A 22520-nucleotide genomic window follows, 5' to 3' on the forward strand; every position below is an offset into this window, starting at 1 on the left:
CCTAGTGTGTTGTTTTACTATAATAGGAGGCTGCTATCTTCTCTACTCATGTTTTTCTCCAGTTGTGCAGCAGCTGTCAGCCCTTTCCTTATCCCCCTCCCTAAAGAGGAGACTCAACATGGCCTTGCCATCACCCCTTCCTTTAATCAGCTTGGAGTCTGAGAAAGTCAGGCTGCATCCTCTTGGGAACATCACGAACTGCTGGTGGGCCACTCAGCCAGACCTCTGTGAGCTGTCTATTTGATAGTGTCTCTCACGTTTCTGTGTGCATGAGTGCAAGCGTGCTTTGTTCCGGGATGCCTGAGCTCCCCGGTGCAGCTGCAAGGACTGACTTCTCTTGCAATGAAGATAATTGCTACATGTACAGAATACAAACTCTTGCCCCCTCCATCACCATTAAGCATCTCTAAATGAAACCCAAGTAAAACTCAATCTAGTAAAAGAGGCCTTTAAAATAAAACAAACACTCCAAGAAATCAGTGCATAGGCAGAAGGAGATAGAAGCTATTGCTTTGATCAAAACTGTTACTTTCTGAGTTCATAAAACCAGGAAGTTGGTCATGAAATAAATTTTATTCTTAGATTTTAGAAATTTTACCCTCCTTCTTTGGGAAATAAAAGTCTGAGGCATGCATGGGAGAAATGTCTCCAAAAAGCAATTAAAAACTCATTCAATCATTTGTCTGGAGGCATAATTATCCCTGCTGTGCAAGCCATGCTCCACCCTATCAGTACATTTATTTATATTGCTTGCTCTGCATTAAGGAGGACAAAGGTGTGGAGTGAATGATGCTCATGGTCACAAATATATTCTTTACATAAGACACTATAATGTGCCTGCTCAGTGAGCAGACCAGAAATGGAACAAGCAGTTCATCATTTAGTTCAATCAGTGTTCTCTGTGTGCAAACAAAGAGATTTATACACACAATAAAGCAATAAAAACATCCTTCAGAATATTTCGATGAGTGAGTTTATGACTGTGCTCTAATGAGCCATGCCAGCATATATCTGAGCAGCTGCTTAGGATAGTTGATTGGTTCCACTACTTTACAAAGGAGACACAGTGACTAGATTGGAAAGCTTGGGAGCAGTGGTTTTTCTTTAAGTATAGACCAAGGGATGAGGGGGTGGCTAGGAGTAGAATTGCTCTAATGCCACTAGACAGAATTATCAAAGCATGCTCTGGCTTCAACCCTGAAATCCTGCTGACCTGACAGGTTACATTTGGAAATCAATGGTCTCACTTGGAATTTTGAATTGGTCTCTATTTCTCCAATACAAAGCATGAGAATTTTTTTTTTACAACTATATCCACTATGCACTTAAGATCCTTTGCATGTATGGCAGGTGGGGGTATCAGTGCTTTGTTGGTGGGATGGTGCTTTACAGAGGGCACAGATGTGTTTTCAGAAGGGATTACGTGTCCTGAGGATTATGACTGCAAGGAAAAGTATCCCATGCATCTTACCATTCAAAATATACTCTCAAAGCCCCTTTTTCCTTCCTTTTCTTCTCTCCACAACAGTCTCACGTGTTGTCCTATGAGTTAGCTGTCCAGTAAAACTTTTCAAAAAAGAAGACACTGAAAGAGGAGTTAAAATCTTCTTCACTACAAACGCACAAGATCAGAAAACTGGTTTGTTATGATCAAGGAAGAATGCAGTACAAAATAATGTATCCTGGAATAAAATTGCAATTAAGTCTCTCTGTAACCTTCAAGATGAGTGAATGGTGACTGAGCAGAGATGGACCTTCTTAGAAAGGTCTCCCCTCTTCACTCACTCCTCTGCCCTTCTTTTGGGGAGAGGCCAGGAGCTTGTCATGACAACCCTTGAGGATATTTTCAGTGTGAATCCAAGGCTATTATCAATTACCCCAAGTGGTACATTGATATTTCCCATTTTACAGTTTGGATCATTTATAAACTACACTGCTATGAAAATCAACTGATTTTAACTCAGGAATATTGTCTTTCTTATGGAAAAAGAAGAAACCACAGGACACAGTAGAACTTCCCCATGGGGTATAAATATAAACTAAGGCTATAAATCTTTTTGGAAGCAAACTACCACATCTTCTCCCATGGAGTGGCTAGTGAGTTCGAACCACCAACCTTCTGGTTAGCAGCCAAGCTTAACCACTGTGCTACCAGGGATACTTCCAAGGAAGAAATTACTAGGAACAAATAAATGAGAGTGATTTCAGCCTGGGTATTTGTAAGAATGTTGCATGCATGACATTACTAAAGAGGCTAAATGCCATCGTACGATAGTCACTCTGGGAAGGAGGAATTCTATGCCAGTGATGACACATTCAATTTTTTTAGGTATAATGATTATCTCAATAAAACTTTCTCCTGCTCTTATCTTCATATATTTTCTTGTTTTTATTTTCAGCTGAACTAACTACCAAAAGATAAGTTTGTATCCAATTGTCCAATTTTTGTTCATAGCACTTTACTCTGTTTATTCTTATTTTGGGTGACCAACCCACAGAGGGACACAGCTGGGCTGAATTTTAGACAAGCACTGAAACACATCTTGATGTATTTTCTCTCTAAGGTAGCAATATTATTCAATATACTCAATATTCTACGTTTTGAAAATATTTTTGAATGTGTTAATGAATTGTTGACTTTGATAGGGATTATTAAAGGCTGGCTTTTATCCCTGTTGTGGTCTTTGCCCAAAAGTCAGTTGACTGAAAACATTTAGAGCTCCCCAAACTGCACTGCTATGTAAAACAAAAAAACACACATATACCCACAAACCTCCAAATCACCCCTATTCACTCATTTGTAAATATGACACTATTATAAAAGCTAAAAGTCCCTGGGTGGTGCAAAATACTTTTGCTCGGATACTAATCAAAAGATTGCAGCTTTACAGTTATTAAAAAAAAAAAAAAAAAAGATTTGCAGTTAAACCCATACAGCAGAACCATGGAAAAAAGGCCTGGTGATCTGTTTCCATAAAAGACTACAGGCAAGAAAACTCTGGTGTTCAATTCTACACTGGGGTGTAGAATACATAGTGTGTACATGCTTACATGCTGTAGAACATGAGGTGTAGAATGCGTAATGTAATACATGGGGTCACTATGGCATGGAATTGATGCAATCAATGGCAATAGGTTTGGATTTTTTTATTTTCAATGAAAGCTAAACTCACACAAATCATGACAACAGAAACTTTATTTCATTAAAAAAATGGTGGTATTTTTCAGACAGGGAAATTTATTTAAAGAATAACAATAAAAATCTATGTACCCAATCAAATGAAGAAATAAAATGTTACAAATAAGATTGGGTTTTCACCTGTAACACTCTCAGACTCTAGCCCCTTCCCTCTTCTAGCTACAGAGGTCACCAGGGTCTGGTATGTGATCATTACCATCCCAACGTCTGTCTTTACACTTTTACTCCATATATGTGCATTTTGAAACTCTCATTTCTCAGCCAAGATGCCCACTTGTTATTCACGGTGATGCTAGGCTACGTGAGATAGTAGATGAAAGAATATTGCCCACGTGCCACCTTATGTCTCTAAACCATTTGGAATTTGATCACCAGTGATCCCATTCAGCAAGCTTACAAAATGAAGTACAGCAAAGGTAGATGAATTGCCCAGGGTCTCATGAAATCTCAGTAGCAGAGCACCAAATAAAATAGCACAGAGGGCTCCTACCCAGGCCTATCACTAGAGTATGATGCCGTTGTGCTTTACAGCTTCATAATATATTTATAAGTGTTCCACAATATGTAATAAATCATTATGTATTGATTTAAACAGTGCCATTTGCAAGCCTCAAAGTGCTTTACTGTATTACATACATAGAAGAATCAAGTCACTTCACCAGCCACTGACATGCAAGAGCAGCTCTGTCAGAAGCCCTGGCCATTAGAGGGATGTCAGCAAAGCTCCACAGAAAGCTGAGAAGTAGAAGAGGGAAGGTGAGTTGAAGTGACTCCTTAAAGCAGCGAGCCTTGGCTAATTGCTGAGAGGATTTGTGCTCTAGTATATCTTAGACTTTTACCTGGATAGAGACAGAAGCTTACTTGTATAAATCAATGTTTTCACTAGAGGTCTGTTGTGTCTAAAACTTCACAGGTGTAATGCATATTGGCTACAGGAAATGAAAGTCAGCTTTAAACAAGACAGTTGTTATTGTTAGTTGTCCTGAGTTGACTCTGACTCATGACGACTTTATATATGGGGAATGAAAAGAGGCCTGATAGTGCACCATCTTCAACCTTAAGTGACAAGCACCCATCCGTTTTCATCAGCATGCCTTTGGATCCAGAAGAAATTCAAGTGGTCAGGGCTTAAAATTTTAAAAATCATTCTAAAGGCGGTGGTGTACTGGAGCTCACGCATACTGGCTTTTCCTGAGTATTTTTTAATAAATAGATTTAGGAATCTTGCAAGCAGGTTATTAAATTGTTGGTAGCCTGAAATAGACTGTGGTGGGAATATTCACACCCCTAGAAATCAACAAATGTTACAAATAAGGGTTTTTCCCCACAGAGAACCAGTTTACCAGCACACACTGCTTCCATGCATCCTTTATATAGTTGAGTTTGTACTTGAATCTAATTTTATTAGATTCTGAAGAGTCTTTTGACTAGCCTATGGATACATTCAAGGTTCCCACGTGGGGGAAATAGTTTGTGCTTGACTACTAACCTAAAAGTTGGCAGTTCAAATTCAGGCAACAGCACAATGGAAGAAAGGCCTGGTGATCTGTTTCCATAAATATTACAGTCTAGAGGACCCTACAGAGGAGTTCCACTCTGTCACATAGGGTCTCTATGAGTTAGAATGGACTCAGTGGCAACAGGTTTGACTTTTTTTGGTTAAGGGTACAGTCATGGTTAGTTCTTATGGAAAAAAAAAATCTTCATACCTGACTGGTAAATAATGCAAGATGATGTTTATCATGTTCCCCTGAATGAGTGGGAGACTAACATTTTCCCAAAATGTAACACAGGAAAGCAATATCATGGAAATGGCTACTTTTAAAGAAATAAAATAAGTGTATAGTGAATGTTTTCACCCACATTCAGTCAGGCAAAATAAAACACTACTAACCCTCAGTCTGAATATTTGAAAAGACAGGTCTATTAACACACCGAGAAGTTACAGAATGACCTTTGTTTTCAAGAAAATAACCTACACCTTAAAATCCAATCACACCTAAGTATCTTGGATGGAGAAAAAAAAAGGCACAAATCCATACATGTTTAGTGAATATACCCATTCTACTTTTCAAGTGGGAGCTATATAATTTACAGATGACTCTTCCAGGGTCAGAGTTGTTTTATGGTGGTACCTTCACATCTTTTGATTAAAAGGAGTATTTTCTCTTCAATGTTAAAATTTTACATGGAAATTATCCCTGCCAAATCAAACACAATAGGTTACTTATCTTCCTAACTTTAGTTTGTCTATGGGTACAGAGTTCAATGCTATACTAAATTTTGCCAGGAAAGATTTTCATAGATACAGGTAACAAGATTGTAGTTGGAATATTAATCACCAAGTTTTTCACTTTGGGATGTATGCAAAGGTAACTTGACACTGATGATCTTTTATTGAGTCAGAATTTCCCTGGGTTTAAATGACAGCTGGCAATGAAGTCAGATAAATGCAATGAAGCCATATTTGTGGCGGTGTCAGATGAATCTGGTCATCTTGTTAGCAGCAGGCATCTAAGCCTAAGACTTTATTCCCAAGCAGGTGAGTGTAAAGAATAATTATGTAATAACAGTGTATTGAACACCTACTCCATGTACAAGGCACCTTGCATATATTCCCTCTAATCCTCACAACATTACTGCAAGATATTATTATTCTCATTTAACAGATAAGAAAACTAAGGCTCAAAGAAAATAAAGGGACCATCTAGAGAGGATAAGAGACAGAATTTACATTCACTGCAGTTAGTCTCTTTCTACTACATGCCTGTCTCAACATGATGTTATCCTAACTGACCATGTAATAGTATTCTCCCATTTTTATCTGTTTTCTATAAATAGTCATATTTCTGCCATTTTTCATTAGAACTAGTAATATTTTTTATTACTACAATAAATTTCTTTAAACTTGATAAGAAAATATTTTTGTTGTAGCTTTAAAAAATCTGCTGCAACAAACTTCTTTAAAATGTTAAAAAGCAAAATTGTCACTTTGAGGACTAAGGTGCATCTGACACAAGCTATGGTCTTTTCAATTGGTTTATACATATGAGAAAGCTGGAAAATGAATAGGGAAGACCAAAGAAGAATTGATACATTTGAATTATGGTGTTGGCAGAGAATATTGAATGTACAATGGACTGCCAGAAGAACTAACAAATCTGTCTTGGAAGACATACAGCCAGAATGCTTGCTTAGAAGTAGGATAGGGTGTCTTTGTCTCATGTACCTTAGACATGTTATCAGGAGAGACCAGTGAGCAGAGGAGGACATCATGCTTGGTGAAGTAGAGAGTCAGTGAAAAAGAGGAAGCCCCTCAACATAATGGATTGAAAAAGTGGCTGCAGCAATGGGTTCAAACAAAATAATGATTGTGAGGATGGTGCGAGACCAAGCAGTGTTTCGTTTTGTTGTAAATGGAGTCTCTACGGGCTGAAATTGCCCTAACAACAATAATAGCTTTAAAGTAATTTAGAAACATGAGCTTTCACATTAACAATTAATATCATAAAATGCTACCCTGTTATTCTAACTGCAATAACTAATATTGTGAATAAAAAAGTCATTAATTTAAAATATTAGATATAAAAAATTAATATAAGTTCTGAAATATGTCTTTCTACAAGTTTTACCTAAAAATAAACTTGTTTATTAGTCATCTTGGAAACAAGAGATTTACTCCACAACCAAAACGTATAATTTCGTTATTTAACCCAATTTGCATAATAATAACAGTATCTTTCACTTTTAACTACAAAACAAAAGTAGATAAGTATTATTATTCTGTTTTACAAATGAGGAAACTGAGGCTCAGATAGATAGAAATTAGAAAAGCCACAATTACAATATGTTCTTTTAATTCCCATCTATACCTACTATGAGGAGCTCTGGTGGCATGGTGGTTAAAGCATCAGCCTGCTAACTAAAAGATCAGTGGTTCAAACACACCAGCCTCTCCACAGGAGAAAGATGAGGTAGTCAGTTTGCTTCCATGAAGGTTCATAGCCTTGGAAACCCTATGCAGCAGTCCTACTCCATCCTAAAGGATCACTGAGTTAGAATTAACTCAATAGCAGTGGGTTTTTTATATGTAATTTACGTGCTTTCCCTACTATACCACTCAGAACAGTGGACTTACAAAAGTTTGAAATAGTGAAAGCACAAGAGTCAAGTATAACATTTAGAATAAAAAACCATAAATTTCTACTTCAAATGTAACCTGCACAGTTAATGATGAAATGCACATTTTGAATAGGTATGCTTTGATAAGAAGAAAGAAAGTTAAGTGCCTGGTGGATGAAAGAAGAACAGGGAAAGTTGAAACAAAAATACAAAGTTCCAAAAGTCATTCTAAGCTTGTGTTTCCAATTTCTTTAGGGTTTACTCTCTATATGTTGCTACACATAAGCTGCTCCGACATTCATTATACACAGGATGTGGGTACTTTTCAAGATACATTTACCATGAACACTTTCTCTCCCCATCAACCCCAATAGAGACTTATTTTGAGTATAGTCTCTACCACAGCCTGCAAATACATCAACAGTAGTAGTGTACTAAATTGGCCTCCAGTCACTGCTGTGGTTTTCAATAAAATTTACCTGGCACATGCTAAGTATATTTGTTGAAAGACATATATATATGTGTGTATATATATATATATATATATACACACATATATATATTATGGGTTAATTTGCTAAGAAGTGCAACCATGCTTTTCCTACTAATTGAAAACTAAAATAGTAAAAACAAAACCATATCCTCCAGCAATGAACTGTCTTTATATTCCCATTCTTCCCTGTTAGCACCACTGCCAACTTTGGACTGCTGCCACTCCTGAAAATAACCTGTAAAAGGGGTTTTGTTCCCAGTACTCATGACACTATGCTTTTCTAGCCACAGACTTTTCCCACCTTTATGTGAATCAAGAAAACATATCAGAAAACTTCAGTCCAGTATGTCTACATCCAATATGCAGAGATAATTATTTTCTCTTTTCTAAAAAAGACAATTCTATTTGAGATATAAAGAGCCATCTGCTACTAAATATTCTTTGGAAAACAACTGATAAGCCTCTTTTTCCTTTGTTTTTAAGAAAGATGTGTTCTAGAAATTTCTGATTGATTTTACATTATTTAACAAAATAACCTTCTAATGATTTGCTTCCTACTAAGCTTAACATTAATTTTCTATGGGGGTTAAATGCACTAGGCTAATTCTTAGGAGCCTGACATTTTGATGTTTTAGCATTTCACTTAAAGGATTTGAGACTATCTGGATTTACGTGATTGAAACAGAATGGCTACAGCCTGGCTGAAGCAATCAGTTCAGGCAACCAAATATTGTGTAAAGGAAAATGGCACACAATTGATTTGACCAAGGCAATCAATACTGCTTATGAAGACAGCAAAAATGAGCAGATCAGCTGGCCCATTTGGTGGCTGTAAGTAGATAAAATTTACTAATAATATGTATGACCCAATACCTTGCTCAAAAGAACATGGATGTGTCTGAAATACCCAAGTCAGCACCTAGCACAGAGAAGGTATTTAATAAACATTACTTCTTTTCACTTCTTTATTCTGGTCACAGAATTTTTGAAAGATTTAATATAAATATCAAATATAACAACAACCATAAGCATATATTGGGACAAATGTCACTGTTGGTTGCCATTGAGTCAATTCTAAAGGATATCATGGTTGGTAATGAAGATGGTCAGTGAAAAAGAGGAAGACCTTCAATGAGAGTGATTGACACTGTGGCTGCAACAACACGTGAGGAAACAAGCACAGGAACAAGTGAGGATGGCGCAAGGCTGGGTAATGTTTTGTTCTGTCATACGTGGGGTCACTATGAGTCAGAACCAACTCAATGGCAGCTAGCAACAACAGCAACATTTATTTTTAAATTAAAATTCAGTAGAATTAGATAAAATACAAAATGAAATCTAGCCCTTGAGTCACACTAGTCACATTTCAATGTCCAACAGCCACATTTCCATCCTTGCAGAAAGTTTTAGTGGACAGTGCAAGTTTTAGTGGATGAAGTTGAAAAAATAGGAGGGCAAGGCATATATGGATCTCAATTCTTTTCATTTACTTATATCTATGAAGAATTATCTTGGGAAACCTAGTTCTTTAGAGCTCCAGAATGAAACAGCAGATTTTTAAAATTACAGGTCCTAACAATGTGTTAGGATCTCTGGTAGCATAGTGTCTAAGGCACTTGATTGCTAACCAGAAGGCTGGCGGTTCAAACCCAACAGCCACTCCTCGGAAAGAAGGTCGGGCAATCTACTTCCATAGTGATACTGCCTCAGCAACCCAAGGAGGGATCGCTATGAGTGGGAGCTGACTCAACGGCATAAAACAACAACAACAACAACAACAACAATGTGTTAGTATTAGAAAGTATTACCATCTAATAATAGGGTGGGATGTATCTCTCATGTTTAAAAACCAAAAACCAAACACATTGCCATTGAGTCGGATCCGACTCGTAGCGACCCCTCCTTGGGTTCCCGAGGCAGTATCACTACGGAAGTAGATTGCCCAATCTTCCTTCCGAGGAGTGGCTGTAGGATTTGAACCACCAGCCTTCTTGTTAGCAGTCAAATGCCTTAGGCACTGTTGTTGTTGTTGTTATGTGCCGGCGAGTCAGCCCCGACTCATAGCGACCCCTCTTGGGTTTCCAAGGCAGTATCACTACGGAAGTAGGATTGCCCAACCTTCCTTCCGAGGAGTGGCTGGTGCCTTAGGCACTAAGCCACCAGAATTATCATAGTAATTTCAATCAAACCACCTATGATACTTATATATCAATTTAGGGAGGTATCCAGTAACCAGAGTTCCTGGGTGGTGCAAACCAACAGTTAATGCACTTGACTGCTTATGAAAAGGTTAAAGGCTCAAGTTCAACTAGAGGCACCTTAGAAGAAAGCCTAGCAAACTACTTGTGAAAAATCAGCCACTGAAAACTATGGAGCACAGTTTTTCTCTGACACTCATGGGGTCACCATGGGTCACAATGTACTTGAAAGCAACTATTTTGGTTTGTTTGTTTGTTTTTCGGTTATCTGGCATCCAACCTGCCTTCCTCCTTTTAGGGAATTCCTTTTGAATTAGTTCTTAGAAGAGCATGTGATGCAGGTATGGCCAATCAGATGACCCATCTAGAGTGAGGCCAAGAAAGGACAGACTGAATTCATTTGGTGTCGTGGTTGTGATGGTGTCCAGTAGCAATGGTGGTCATGGCCAGTGGCAGTGAAATGGTGTCCCAGTTAGACTCCTACAAGCTTTCTAGGCCATCTGGAGCTGCTCTATTCTTTGCCCATTTTATAGGGTTGATTGTCTCTGGTCTCAGGCTAATTCTAGGAGACCAAACATCCTTTCAATAAATTGCCCTTTTCTGCTTAAGAGGACTGAGTTTTTAGTTTCACCAAAAGAACATCAACTAATGTGTCACTCATGTTACCTCCTGTGTTATTTCCACATTCTATGAGCAATGTTTATAGATTAAACTAGTTTTCATTCAAAGAAATAAACCAAGATGAAAAGGATATTGTTAGTATTGCCATTGGTGTTGTATTAAGAAGGACTTTTTAGAAAATTTACAATCACTATTAAGTGCAAAATAAACAGTGTAGCTGTACAAATAAAAAATTTCACTTGCACAAAGGTTATTTCAACCCACAAAAAGAGAAGAACATAAAGAGAACATATTTCAAATTTTTAATGGTATTTCAAATTTTTAATGGTATTTCAAACTTGCCCTTTTGGTTTCCATTTCAAAACCATTCCTTTCTCTCTGAAAGATCTCTTTCTTCTAAATTTAAAAGCTTTGTTCTCTGTTATCCTCAATTAATGCTATCATGGTTACTGGTGTTATCTCTCTTCAAAACACATGAACTAATACTGATCCAAAGCCACTCAGAGAATGGCCTTTTGCATCGTTAATACAGTGCTACCAGAGTCTGTACAAGTAGGGATGGTTTTGAAAGATAAAATAAGTATCACCTCAAATGATTACTTCAAAATATTTAAGGAGACAACAGCAACTGGGAGTCATGGAGAGGTGTGACTGATGTTTTACTTTTTCCCTTCCTCTCAGTTTTCTTGCACTCGCTAGATTAAAAAACTTGCTCACAGAAAAACAGCCTTGTGAGGATTTCTCTTTGAAGGGGTAATTTTAGGTTTTCCTAACTCCCCAGCAAAGATATTTTTCTCTAAACAGAAGAAGCCTCATTTTGTACATCTGCCTATCTCCTGGTTATATATTAAGGAGTTCTAGTGGTGTGGTGCCTAAGGCATTTGACTGCTAACCAGAAGATTGGGGGTTCAAACAATTTCCTGGTATATATTAGCATCACAGAAACACTAGTTGGGTGCCATTTTGTTTTCTTCTGATTATTCAGAAAAACAAAAATCTACAATCATAATATAAGGTGAAAGGCTGAATATTCTCTCATAGAATATTTTAATATTTTATAACCTACATAAGCTCAGGCACTTATAGAAGTGCCATACTATGCATAACACAAGTTCTGGGATTAAAAAAAAACTCACTCTAATTGGGTATAGTTTCATACCACGGTACCAACAAGCTCTATCCAAAACCCAAAAGCAAACCAGACATTTAACCACTTTCCCGACAGGAGTTGAAATCACCAAGAACAGAACAACCTTAGATTTTTATGCTCAAATCCAGAGAGATCACATTTACTACCTGAAAGTCAATTCTCCTTTATGAAAATTCAGAGGTAATTAGGATTTTTCACAGTACTAATTATTATAACATTGAGAACCAGTGGCACAATGGTTAAGTGCTCAGTTGCTAGCTGAACGATTGGCAGTTCCAATCTACACAGCAGCTTTGTGGAAGAAAGACTTGGCAATCTGCTTCCATAAAGATGACAGCCTGGAAAACCCTATGCTGCAGTTCTATTTTCTATTACATGGGGAAACTATGAGACACAAATTTACTCAACACTACCTCACAACAACAACTAACCTAAAGTTTAGAGAAGGAGCTCTGGTAGCACAGTGCCCAAGGCACTTGACTGCTAACCAGAATGCTGGTGTTCAAACCCACCAGCCACTCCTCGGAAGGAAGGTTGGGCAATCTACTTCCATAGTGATACTGCCTCAGAAACCCAAGGAGGGGTCGCTATGAGTCGGGTCCGACTCGACAGCATATAACAACAACAAGAACAAAGTTTAGAGATTCTAACCCATTCAGTGGCACTGCAGAAGAAAGGCCTATCAAACTGTTTCCATAAAGATTACAGGCAAGAAAATTCTATAGAACAGTTCTACTCTGTAGTGTAGTGCCGAAGGCATTTGACTGCCAACCAGAAGGCTGGTGGTTCAAACCCACCAGGCACTCCTCAGAAGGAAGATTGGCAATCTACTTCCACAGTGATACCGCCTCAGAAACCCAAAGAGGGGTTGCTATGAATTGGATCTTACTCAACGACAGTGACTCTGTAACACTAAGGTCACCAAGAGTCAGGGCCAACTCAATGGCAACTAACAACAACAAATCAAGGGATCCATACTGGGTAGGATAAGATGAGAAACTTATTTCTAAAGCTGTCCCCATTTTCATGGCTTCATCTTCTACACTGACTACTACTCATCTGAAGGCTATTAGTCAAGAGGAACAGCAACTGGGGTAGATGCAGAACTTAATCTAGATATTCTTATCCTGAAAATGGCACTGGAGATCTTCCACCTGAAAACCAAGAGTTGGCCATGGACTTCTGGAATGGTCTCCAGCCAAGACTCTTCTTGTGTCTTTGCCATAAGAACCATAAACACTGGATTCTGTGTGCTAAGTGTAACTGGCCATCACTCACAAGGAAGAGCAATCTTGGGAAAGTGATAGAAACTGATATTGGTAGGATAAAACTAACTAGCTTTTTGGAAAAAAAAAAAATCTAATATTGAGGGCCAGCAGGCCTTTTTAGCTTTAACAGCTAAAAAAAATGTAGATGCACATAGATGCATTAGAATCCTTCTGGTTTTTCTCTTTTCTTTTTAGCTATCAATCATATCTAGTAGGACCAGGCAATGTTTCGTTCTGTCATACATGGGGTCGCCATGAGTTGGAGCTGGCAAGGCAGCAGATAACAATATCTACCAACAGATTTTTTAATTGAAACACACTTTTTAAATTCCTTGATCTCATACCCCCATGTTCATTCACAATTCCTCTGTTTCCTAGTTTGTATCCTGGATGGAATGATGGAGGCCAGAGGAAAGGTTCATGTTTCTAGATTGAGTTATGTTTTTGACATAAAGGGAATCAATTTTAATGATAAAGTCTGCCTCCCCAAAATGGGTTTGCATCTGAATAACCTGAAATTCCCACTGTTAATGCTGGAAACACTTTCTCTGATGTTATATCAGAAAGCCTGAGGGAAAGGCATTCATGAAAGGGTTTCTACCTTCTGAAGAATGATTATCAGCCACTATTGTTCCAAGATTGTGCCTGAGACACTTCTGCCATAACACCCTTATCCCAACACAGCATGCTACATTATATGGGATGCTTTCTTGTACAGATTTGCTTCTAGCTCAAACTACTGATGATGACAACGATGATTGTTTTCTTAAATTCTTACTAAGTGCGAGTTACTTTCCAGTGTCATTATGTGTATTACTTCGTTTACTTCCACAACAACCTATTACACTTTTACAGACAAACACCGATATAAAAGACTTAATTAGGCAAGGAAAGGTTTATATATGGAAGGAAACTTTCTTTGTTGGTTACCAGGGGTAGGAGGGGAGGGGAGGGGGCAATGCAAAAATAAAAATAAATAAATAAAAAGGGACTTCTCCAAAACAAGGCTCTCTGCTGGGATTGAATTTCAGTTTCTCTTTCCTTCTGGGCACAGGCTCACATGGCCCCACCCACACCTGTGAGCACACCACTGCTCAGTAATTGGCCCCACCCATTTATACCTCCATCACTTGAGATGGAGATTCCAATTTCCTTTTGCTTTTTCACTTTGCACACATCAACCAGGATTGCCCATCCAGCCCAGCTAAAAAGCAGAGCCATGCAGCCAGGGAGGCAGTTGCTCTTTGGCCATGGCTGCAACACAGGCCGTGATGCTTGTGACCATGGTGCTGGGCTTGGCTGGAGCAAGCCCTATCTTCACTTCCAAACACACCACAATCAGGAGGGGCTGCCACATTGGCAGGTTCAAGTCTCTATCGCCACGAGAGCTGGACGCCTTCAAAAAGGCCAAGGATGCGTTGGAAGAGTCACTCTTGCTGAAGCCCTGGAGCTGCAGCTCTCATCTCTTCCCCAGCACCTGGAACCTGAGGGAGCTTCAGGTATGGGAGCGCCCTGTGGCCTTGAAGGCTGAGCTGGCCCTGACGCTGAGTGTTCTGGAGGCTGTGGCCAACACGACGCTGGGGGACATCCTGGACCAGCCCCTTCACACACTGCGCTACATCCACTCTGAACTTCAGGCCTGTGTCCCAGCTCAGCCCACAGCAGGCCTCAGGCCTCGGGGCCGCCTCCACCGATGGCTGCACCGGCTCCGGGAGGCCCCCAAGAAGGAATCCCAAAGCTGCCTGGAGGCCTCTGTCACGTTCAACCTCTTCCGCCTCCTTGCACGGGACCTGAAGTGTGTTGTGAGTGGAGACCAGTGTGTCTGAGAACTGGACCAACCCCCAGCCCACCTAAGACCTCAGATTTTATTCATGCACCAAACTCCATTCCTGCCTTAATTTATTTCCTGCCCCTACCCTTATTTATGAAGCTGTAGCCCTACTATGACCCATAAAAATGTTTCTTTTTCTACTTTTGTACAATATGCATAAATAAATGCGAGAAGCAGAAAGAAAAAAAAAAAGGAGTCCATTAAACTTTCTAAGTTCACATAGGTCCAATCAACTTAGAGGGAATGTGTGGGAGTGGGTGTGGGGAGAAAAGGTCACTATGGGAAGAGGGTGGACACTACTAGTGAACAGTGAATGGAATGTTCCATTCCAGCCAGTTTGTAACAGAAGAGAAACGACAAACATATAAACCAACCAGTTGCCATTTAGTTGACTTCTCATATGTGTCAGGGTAGAACTATGTTCCATAGCCAAACACATAAAAACAACTAGAAATCTGACCCATATACTCCAGCCTTTCTGTGACTTTTGACAAGTATATCCTAAAATTGAGAATTTTCCTTTGGAAATTTGCAAATGTTTTTTGAATTTCCTTGGATGGCTGATTTTAAGGACAGATGATTCTGCTGATTGATTTTAAGATATACTCACATTATTACATAAATTCAGTGAGAGTAAACAGTCATGAGGTTTATAGCCCAGGTACCACTGTAATCCTTCAAAGTCTGATAACTGAGAATTTAATCTTGGGAAAATAGGCTTCCTCATTAGATGTCAGAACTTTGGAGCCTATCAGGGTATATTTGTGTGTGTTTATGTGTGTGTAAGAAGGAAGGAAGCCCATCCCTCAATAGTAGTGGTAGTGCAGTAATGTGAAAATGAAGGCTTACTATCCACCACCACCCCCTCTTCTCTTTTTCTGGCAAATCTTGAACACGATCTGTACATAATCTGGGCCAAGGTTTAGATATTCTTGCTTTCATCTGCCTTAACAAAAATGCTAGTTACTATGTATGCACATTTACATCTGGTCCCATCTTTATTCTGATTGCATGCAAAAACCCATAAAGGATGGTTTAGTCAATTAGGAATACATATCTCTTCCTTAACAGAATTCTTAACAAAGTTAACAAAGTTAATTGTTAAGGGTGAGGCTAAATGTGATGGTTTACGTTCTGTTTCAAAATAGCTAGGCCATGACTCTCAGTGGTTTAGCAGATGTGATGTAACTATTTTCCATTTTGTGATGTGATGTGAGCAGAGCCAATCAGTTGAGAGAGGAATTTCCTTGGGAGTGTGGCCTATATCAAATATATATGGATGTTCTGGCAAAGTGTGCCCTACCTACCTCAATCCTGCTTCTGACTCATCATCCTCAAATCCCAGTTCTTGAGATGTAAGCCAGCAGGTTGCCATCTGACCTGTGGACTTTGGGCTTTGCCAGCTCCTGCAGGCCTATGACCCAACAGCCTGCCATCTGATTTACCAGTTTTGGGTTCATCAGCCCCTGCAACCACGTGAGTCAGAGAAGTCCTCAGCCTGATGGCTGACCTACAAATTTAAGACTTGCAAGCCTCCACAACTGTGTGAACTCTTTGCTTGAAATAAATCTCTCTCTGTCTCTCTTATATCTCTATCTCTGTAACTGTATCTATATCTTTATCTATGCTTTACTGATTTTTCTCCTCTAGAGAACCCAGCCTGAGGTATTTGGTGCCAAGAGTGATTCTAGAGGAACAAAATCTTAAGGATGAGTTTTCTGAATTGGTTCTCAACTCAGAGTACACTTAAATACACTGGTGACTTTAATTCCAGTAAGGAAAAGGGCACTCCTAATCCATGGTGTGAGGTGGCAGTAGAAATACATAAAATATCACCAGCATCTGATCAAATATTTTTGACAAGCAAGGCCATGGGAGATTGTGTATTTGATGCCTTTAAGGATTTCTGTCAAACTGTGAAATATAAAGAAGCTAGTTGGTTGATCCTGCATTCACTAGACAAAGTGGCGAAAGGAAGAGTTGAGCTCAGAGCTTCAGGGTTACAATTCAAGCACTGCATAAAAGACCTGAAAGTTGCCACTCAAGCTCTGAAAAAAAGCCTTCTTTTCTTGCAACAACAGAGCTGATATTGCCAAAAACTAAACCTAGAGTCTTACCAAAAGAGTGGATGAATTATAATACTAATTGAATTTCCAGCCTTGAATAGTGTCTGAAGTTAAAGTGGAGGCATTGATTGCGAAGGAATGGGATCCTTAAACTTAGATAGGGACACACAGGCAGTAATCAGAAAGCTGGGGACACTGAGCCCCTCAATTCCACTGAATTACTCCTGCCAAGAGAACTATCTTTCTTACTCCTACCTGAAGAGATTACTCCATCTTTGTCTGATAAGCCACCCTCCTTAGTAAAACCATTGTCCCTTTCATGCCCATATGATGAGATTAACCCAGCTGTGGCTGAAGAGTCTGTTAGATATTTCCTGGGGTGGCACCTGGGGCATTGCCTGGGATATTACCTAAGGCAGATGCTTTGCAATACATTGTTGAATGTCCCCAGGACCCACCCCACAACCCTTTTTGCTTCTAGACTTTGTAACTGATTGTTGTTGACTCAATGCTGATTCAGAGTGACCCTGCAGGACAGAGTAGAATTGTCCTATAGGGTTTACAAGGCCGAAATCTTTACAGAAACAGACTGCCACATCTTTCTCCCGCAGAACAGCTAGTGAGTTCAAATCATCAACCTTTTGGTTAACAACCAAGAAGTGTGCCATCAATGCTCTTTCTTCTAGACCAAAACCTAGACTAAGTCTCAGAAAGCACCAAAAAGTGAAGTACAAAGTGTGACACAGAAAGAAGTATGCTACACAAAACAACTGCTTGATTTTTCTAATATATGCAAACAGAAACTTGGGGAATATGTGGCAATGACTGTTAAGATGTGGAATAATGGTGTAAGGAATATAAAGTTGTATCAGTCTCAGTTTATTGATATGGGTCCACTAAGCACAGATCTTTCATTTAATATTTCTGCTCAAGAGGTTAGAAAAAGATGTAATAGTTTATTTGGTTTGTTCACTGAAGCATGGATTAAGTGGTGTCCTACACTAAATCAAGTTGAAATGCTAGACTTTCTTTGGAATATTGTAGAAGAAAGTATGCAAAGACTTAGGGAAAATGGCATGTTAGAGTGAATTTATCAGGTTGGGCCCACAGGCCCACCCATGGAGCTCTGAGGACATACTTTTTACCACAACAGTGAGAAACAAATTTGTGAAAGGAGCACCAGCAGCCTTAAAAGACTGCTATGATTGATATTTTATGAGTCAGATTTGATAGTGGGAGCTTCCCTAACTGAATTAAGACACCCAATCCAATTGGTGGGGCACTTCATTGCCAAAGACAAGGTGGGAGTGGTTATCATAATGAACAGCAGACTTAACGCAGTAATCAGACTTAAAGCAGTAATCAGAATAGTCTTATTCATATGGAGTTATGGCATTGGCTACTTAGTCATGATGTAGCTAGGAATGAAACAGATGGGAAATCTTCTAAATATTTACTTGATTTGTACAAGCAGAACAATTCTAGGTCTAACTAATTAGTCAGTCTAACTTGAATCACCCAAATAGAGAGTCAGAGCCCCTCACGCAATTCCCAGACTTGAGCCAGTTTTCAGACTCACAACACACTGAATGAAGGGAAGTTGGGTCCTCTTGAGAAAGGATCCTACTAGATTGCCCAAAATTGATTCAGTTAATTCTCTCCCAGCCTTCCTTAAAGAGATCAATAACCTTTTACAAGAGTGACAGTTCACTGGGGAAATGGAAATAATCAGATTTGGGGGGTATTACTGGACACTGGCTCTGAAATGACACTAATTCCATGAGAACCAGAACATTACAGTGGCCTACAAGTCAGAGTTGGCGCATATGGAGGTCAGGTTGTTACTGGACTCTTAGCTCAGGTCAGTCTCACAGTGCATCCAGTGGGTCCCTAAACACATCCTGTAGTGATTTCTCCAGTTCCAGAATGCATAATTGGAACAGACATACTCAGTCACTAGCAGAACCCCCACAATGGATCCCTGATATGTGGAGTAAGGGCTATTATGGTAGGAAAAGACAAGTAGAAGCCATTAGAAGTGCTAGTGAAAAGAGTAAATCAAAAGCAATATTGCATACCTGGAGGGATTGCAGAGATCAGTGCCACCAAGGATTTAAAGGGCACAGGGGTAGTGATTCGCACCATATCCCAATTCATCCCACTTATTTGGCCTGTGCAAAAAATAGACGGATCTTGGAGAATGACAGTGGATTATAGTAAACTTAACCAGATGGTAACTCCAATTGCAGCTGCTATACCAGATTTGGCTTCACTGCTTTAGCAAATTAATACTTTTTCTGGTACCTGGGTATGCAGCTATCAAGCCAGCCAATGCCTTTTTCTCAATCCCCATTTCAAAGGAACACCAGAAGCAGTCTGTCTTCAGCTGACATGGCTATCACCTCCATGGTCTGACCTCAGGAGCCTATTATTTATCAAGTGACTTGAAAAGTGGCTAGTTTTGATCGGGGCCAGAACAAGAGAAGGCTCTGTTCTTCTGACAAGGTTCAAGATGCCATGCAAGCTTCTCTGCCACTTTGGCCATACAATCCAATTGATACCATGGTGCTTGAAGTGTCACTGGCAGACAGAGATGTTGTTTGGAGTCTTTCTCAGGCTCTTATTGGTGAATCATAGTATAAACCTTTGGGATTTTGAAGCAAAGCTCTTCCATCCTTTGCAGGTCCTACTCTATTTTTGAGAAACAGCTTTTAGCTTGTTATTGTACCTTACTAGAGACTGAACACTTAATCATGGACACCAAGTCACTATAAGGACTGAGCTGCCCATCATGAACTGGCATCTGACCCAAAGAGTCATAAAGAGTCATAAAGTGCATGCACAGCAGCACTCTATTATTAAATAGAATTGGTATATACAAGATCAGGCTTGAGCAGGACCTGAAGGCACAAGTAAGTTACATGAAGAAGTAGCCCAAATGCCTATGGTCCCCACTCCTGTCATATTACCTTCCTTCTCCTTATTTGCACCTATGGTCTGATGGAGCACCTATTACCATCAATTGAGGAAAAGAAAATTTGTGCTTGGTGTACAAATTGTTCTGCATCCTATGCAGGCACCACTTGGAAGTGGACAATGCCAGCACTGTAGCCCCTTTCTGGGACCTCCCTGAAGGATAGTGATGAAAGGAAATCCTCCTCCCACTGGGCAGAACTTTGAATAGTGCACCTAGTTGTTCATTTTGCTTGGAAGGAGAGATGGTCAGACGTATAATTGCATACTGATTCATGGGCTATGGCCAATGGTTTAGCTGGATGTTCAGGGACTTGGAAGGAACATAATTGGAAAAGGAAGTATGGGGAAGAGACATGTAGATCAACTTCTCTGAAAAAGCAAAGAAAAGTGAAGATATTTGTGTCTCACGTGAAGGCTCACCAAACGGTGACCTTGGCAGAGGAGAATTTTAGCAGTCAAGTGATGACATGTTCTCTGAATACCATTTAGTCTCTTTCCCCAGCCACTCCTGCCATTGTCCAAGGGGAGCATGAATAAAGTGGCCATGGTAGCAGGGATGGAGGTTATGCATGGGCTAAGCAACTCAGACTTTCAGTCACCAAGGTGAACATGGCTACAGCCACTGTTGAGTGCATAATCTGTCAGCAGCAGAGACCCACACTAAGTCCCTGATCTGGAACCATTCCTAGGGGTGATCAGTCAGTAACCTGGTGGCATGTTGATTACATTGGACCACTTCCATAATGTAAAGGGCAGTGTTTTGTTCTTACCGGGGCAGACATTTACTCTGCATATAGATTTGCTTTTCCTGCACACAATGCTTCTGCCAAAACTACTATCATATGATTTATAGAATGTTTTATCCACCATAATGGTATCCTACACAGTGTTATCTGGGATCAAGGGACTCATTTCATGGTAAATGAAGTGTGACAGTGGGCCTATGCTCATGGAATTCACTGGTCTTACTATCGTCCTGAAACAGCTGGGTTGATATAATGATGGAATGACCTTCTAAACACACAATTATGGTTCCACATTTAAGTGGCAATGCCTTGCAGGGATGGGGCAGTGTTCTCCAGGAGGCTGCATATTCTCTAAACTAGCATACAATATGTAATGTTGTTTCTCCCACAGCCAAGATTCATAAGTTCATGAATTAAGGGATGGAAATGGGAGTGGCATCATTCACTATTACTCCTAGTGACCCACTCACACTTATTTTTTCTTCCTGTCCCCATGACTCCATGTTCTGCGGGCTTAGAAATCTTTGTACCAGTAGGAGGAATGCTCCCACAAGGAGACACAACACTGATTCCATTGAACTGGATGTTAAGAATACCACCTGGCCACTTTGAACTCCTCATGCTTCTCGATCAACAGGCAAAAAAGAGAGTTACCATATTGGCTGGTGTGACTGGTCCAAGGGGAAACTGGATTGACACTACATAATGGAGGTAAAGAAGAACATGTGGAATATCAGAGATCCCTTAGGACATCTCTTAGTACTACCATGGCCTGTGATTAAAGCCAGAGGAAAACTACACCAACCTAATTACAACATGACTACTAATGGCACATAACAGCAACAAGTAATGGCCCAGGCCCTTCAGGAAGGGAGATTTGGATCACCTCACCAGGCAAAGAACCACAACCAGCTGAGGATAAAGGAAATAAACAATGGGTGGTGGAAGAAGGTATTCCAAATATCAGCTTTAGCCACATGCAGGAATGAGGACTGTAATTGTTTTTAGTATTTCTTCCCTGTTTTGTTTTGCGTGTATGTGTGCTGTATCAAAATACATTGTTGATATATATCTAATCTATCTATCTGTGTATCAAATATTTTTGTTTTCTTCTCTCCCTTATATTACTTATTACAAAATATAAGATGAAAATGAGACTAGTTCATTAAGGAGATATGTACAGGTGCTAAATTGACAAGGGTTGGACTGTAATGGTTAAGGTTATGTGTCAACTTGTCTAGGTCATAATTTTCAGTAGTTTGCTTGATATAATGTAATTATCTTCCATTTTGTGATCTGATGTGAGCAGCCAATCAGTTGAAACTGGAGTTTCCTTGGAGGTGTGGCCTACATTCAATATATATGTGTGTTCCGGCAAAGCTCGTGGATTCTGCCTCTGACTCATCATCCTCTGACCTCTGGTTCTTGGGACGTGAGTGAGCAGCTTGACACCTGACTTGCAGATTTTGGGTTTCTCCAGCTTCCACAGCTCCGTGAGCCAGCAGCCTGTCATTTGACCTGTCAATTTTGAGTTTGTCAACCCCTGAAACCACGAGAATCAGGAGAAGCTTCCAGCCTGGTGCCTGACCCACAGATTTGGGACTTGCCAGCCTCCACATCTGTGTGAGCTATTTTCTTGAAATAAACTTCTCTCTCTCTCTCTCTCTCTCTGTATGTATGTATATATTAGCTTCACTACTTTTGCTCCTCTGGAGAACTAAGACACTAATGTATGAGAGATCAATTTAAATGTTTTCAGAAGAAGGGGTGAAGTTCACATCTGAAGTGTACATAGTGACTCTAATAAGTATTGTCCCATTTCAGGCCAATATATTTAGTCTTTGACAAAT

General features: G+C 39.7%; 2 protein-coding genes across 2 annotated transcripts in view; one reads left to right on the forward strand and one right to left on the reverse strand.

Annotated features, from left to right (window-relative positions):
• The window catches only part of CREB5 (cAMP responsive element binding protein 5), a 444981-nt gene that overhangs the window by 196571 nt on the left and 225890 nt on the right, over window positions 1-22520 (reverse strand). The gene's annotated exons all lie outside the window — the stretch shown is intronic.
• LOC103200963 (interferon lambda-1-like) lies at window positions 14302-14877 on the forward strand. Its single transcript, XM_007945560.1, has one exon. The coding sequence runs from the start codon at window positions 14302-14304 to the stop codon at window positions 14875-14877; it is 576 nt and encodes a 191-aa protein (XP_007943751.1).

Source organism: Orycteropus afer, unplaced genomic scaffold (genome assembly GCF_000298275.1).
Source record: "Orycteropus afer afer isolate SDZICR_OR568_19922 unplaced genomic scaffold, OryAfe1.0 scaffold00008, whole genome shotgun sequence".
Classification (NCBI taxonomy): domain Eukaryota; kingdom Metazoa; phylum Chordata; class Mammalia; order Tubulidentata; family Orycteropodidae; genus Orycteropus; species Orycteropus afer.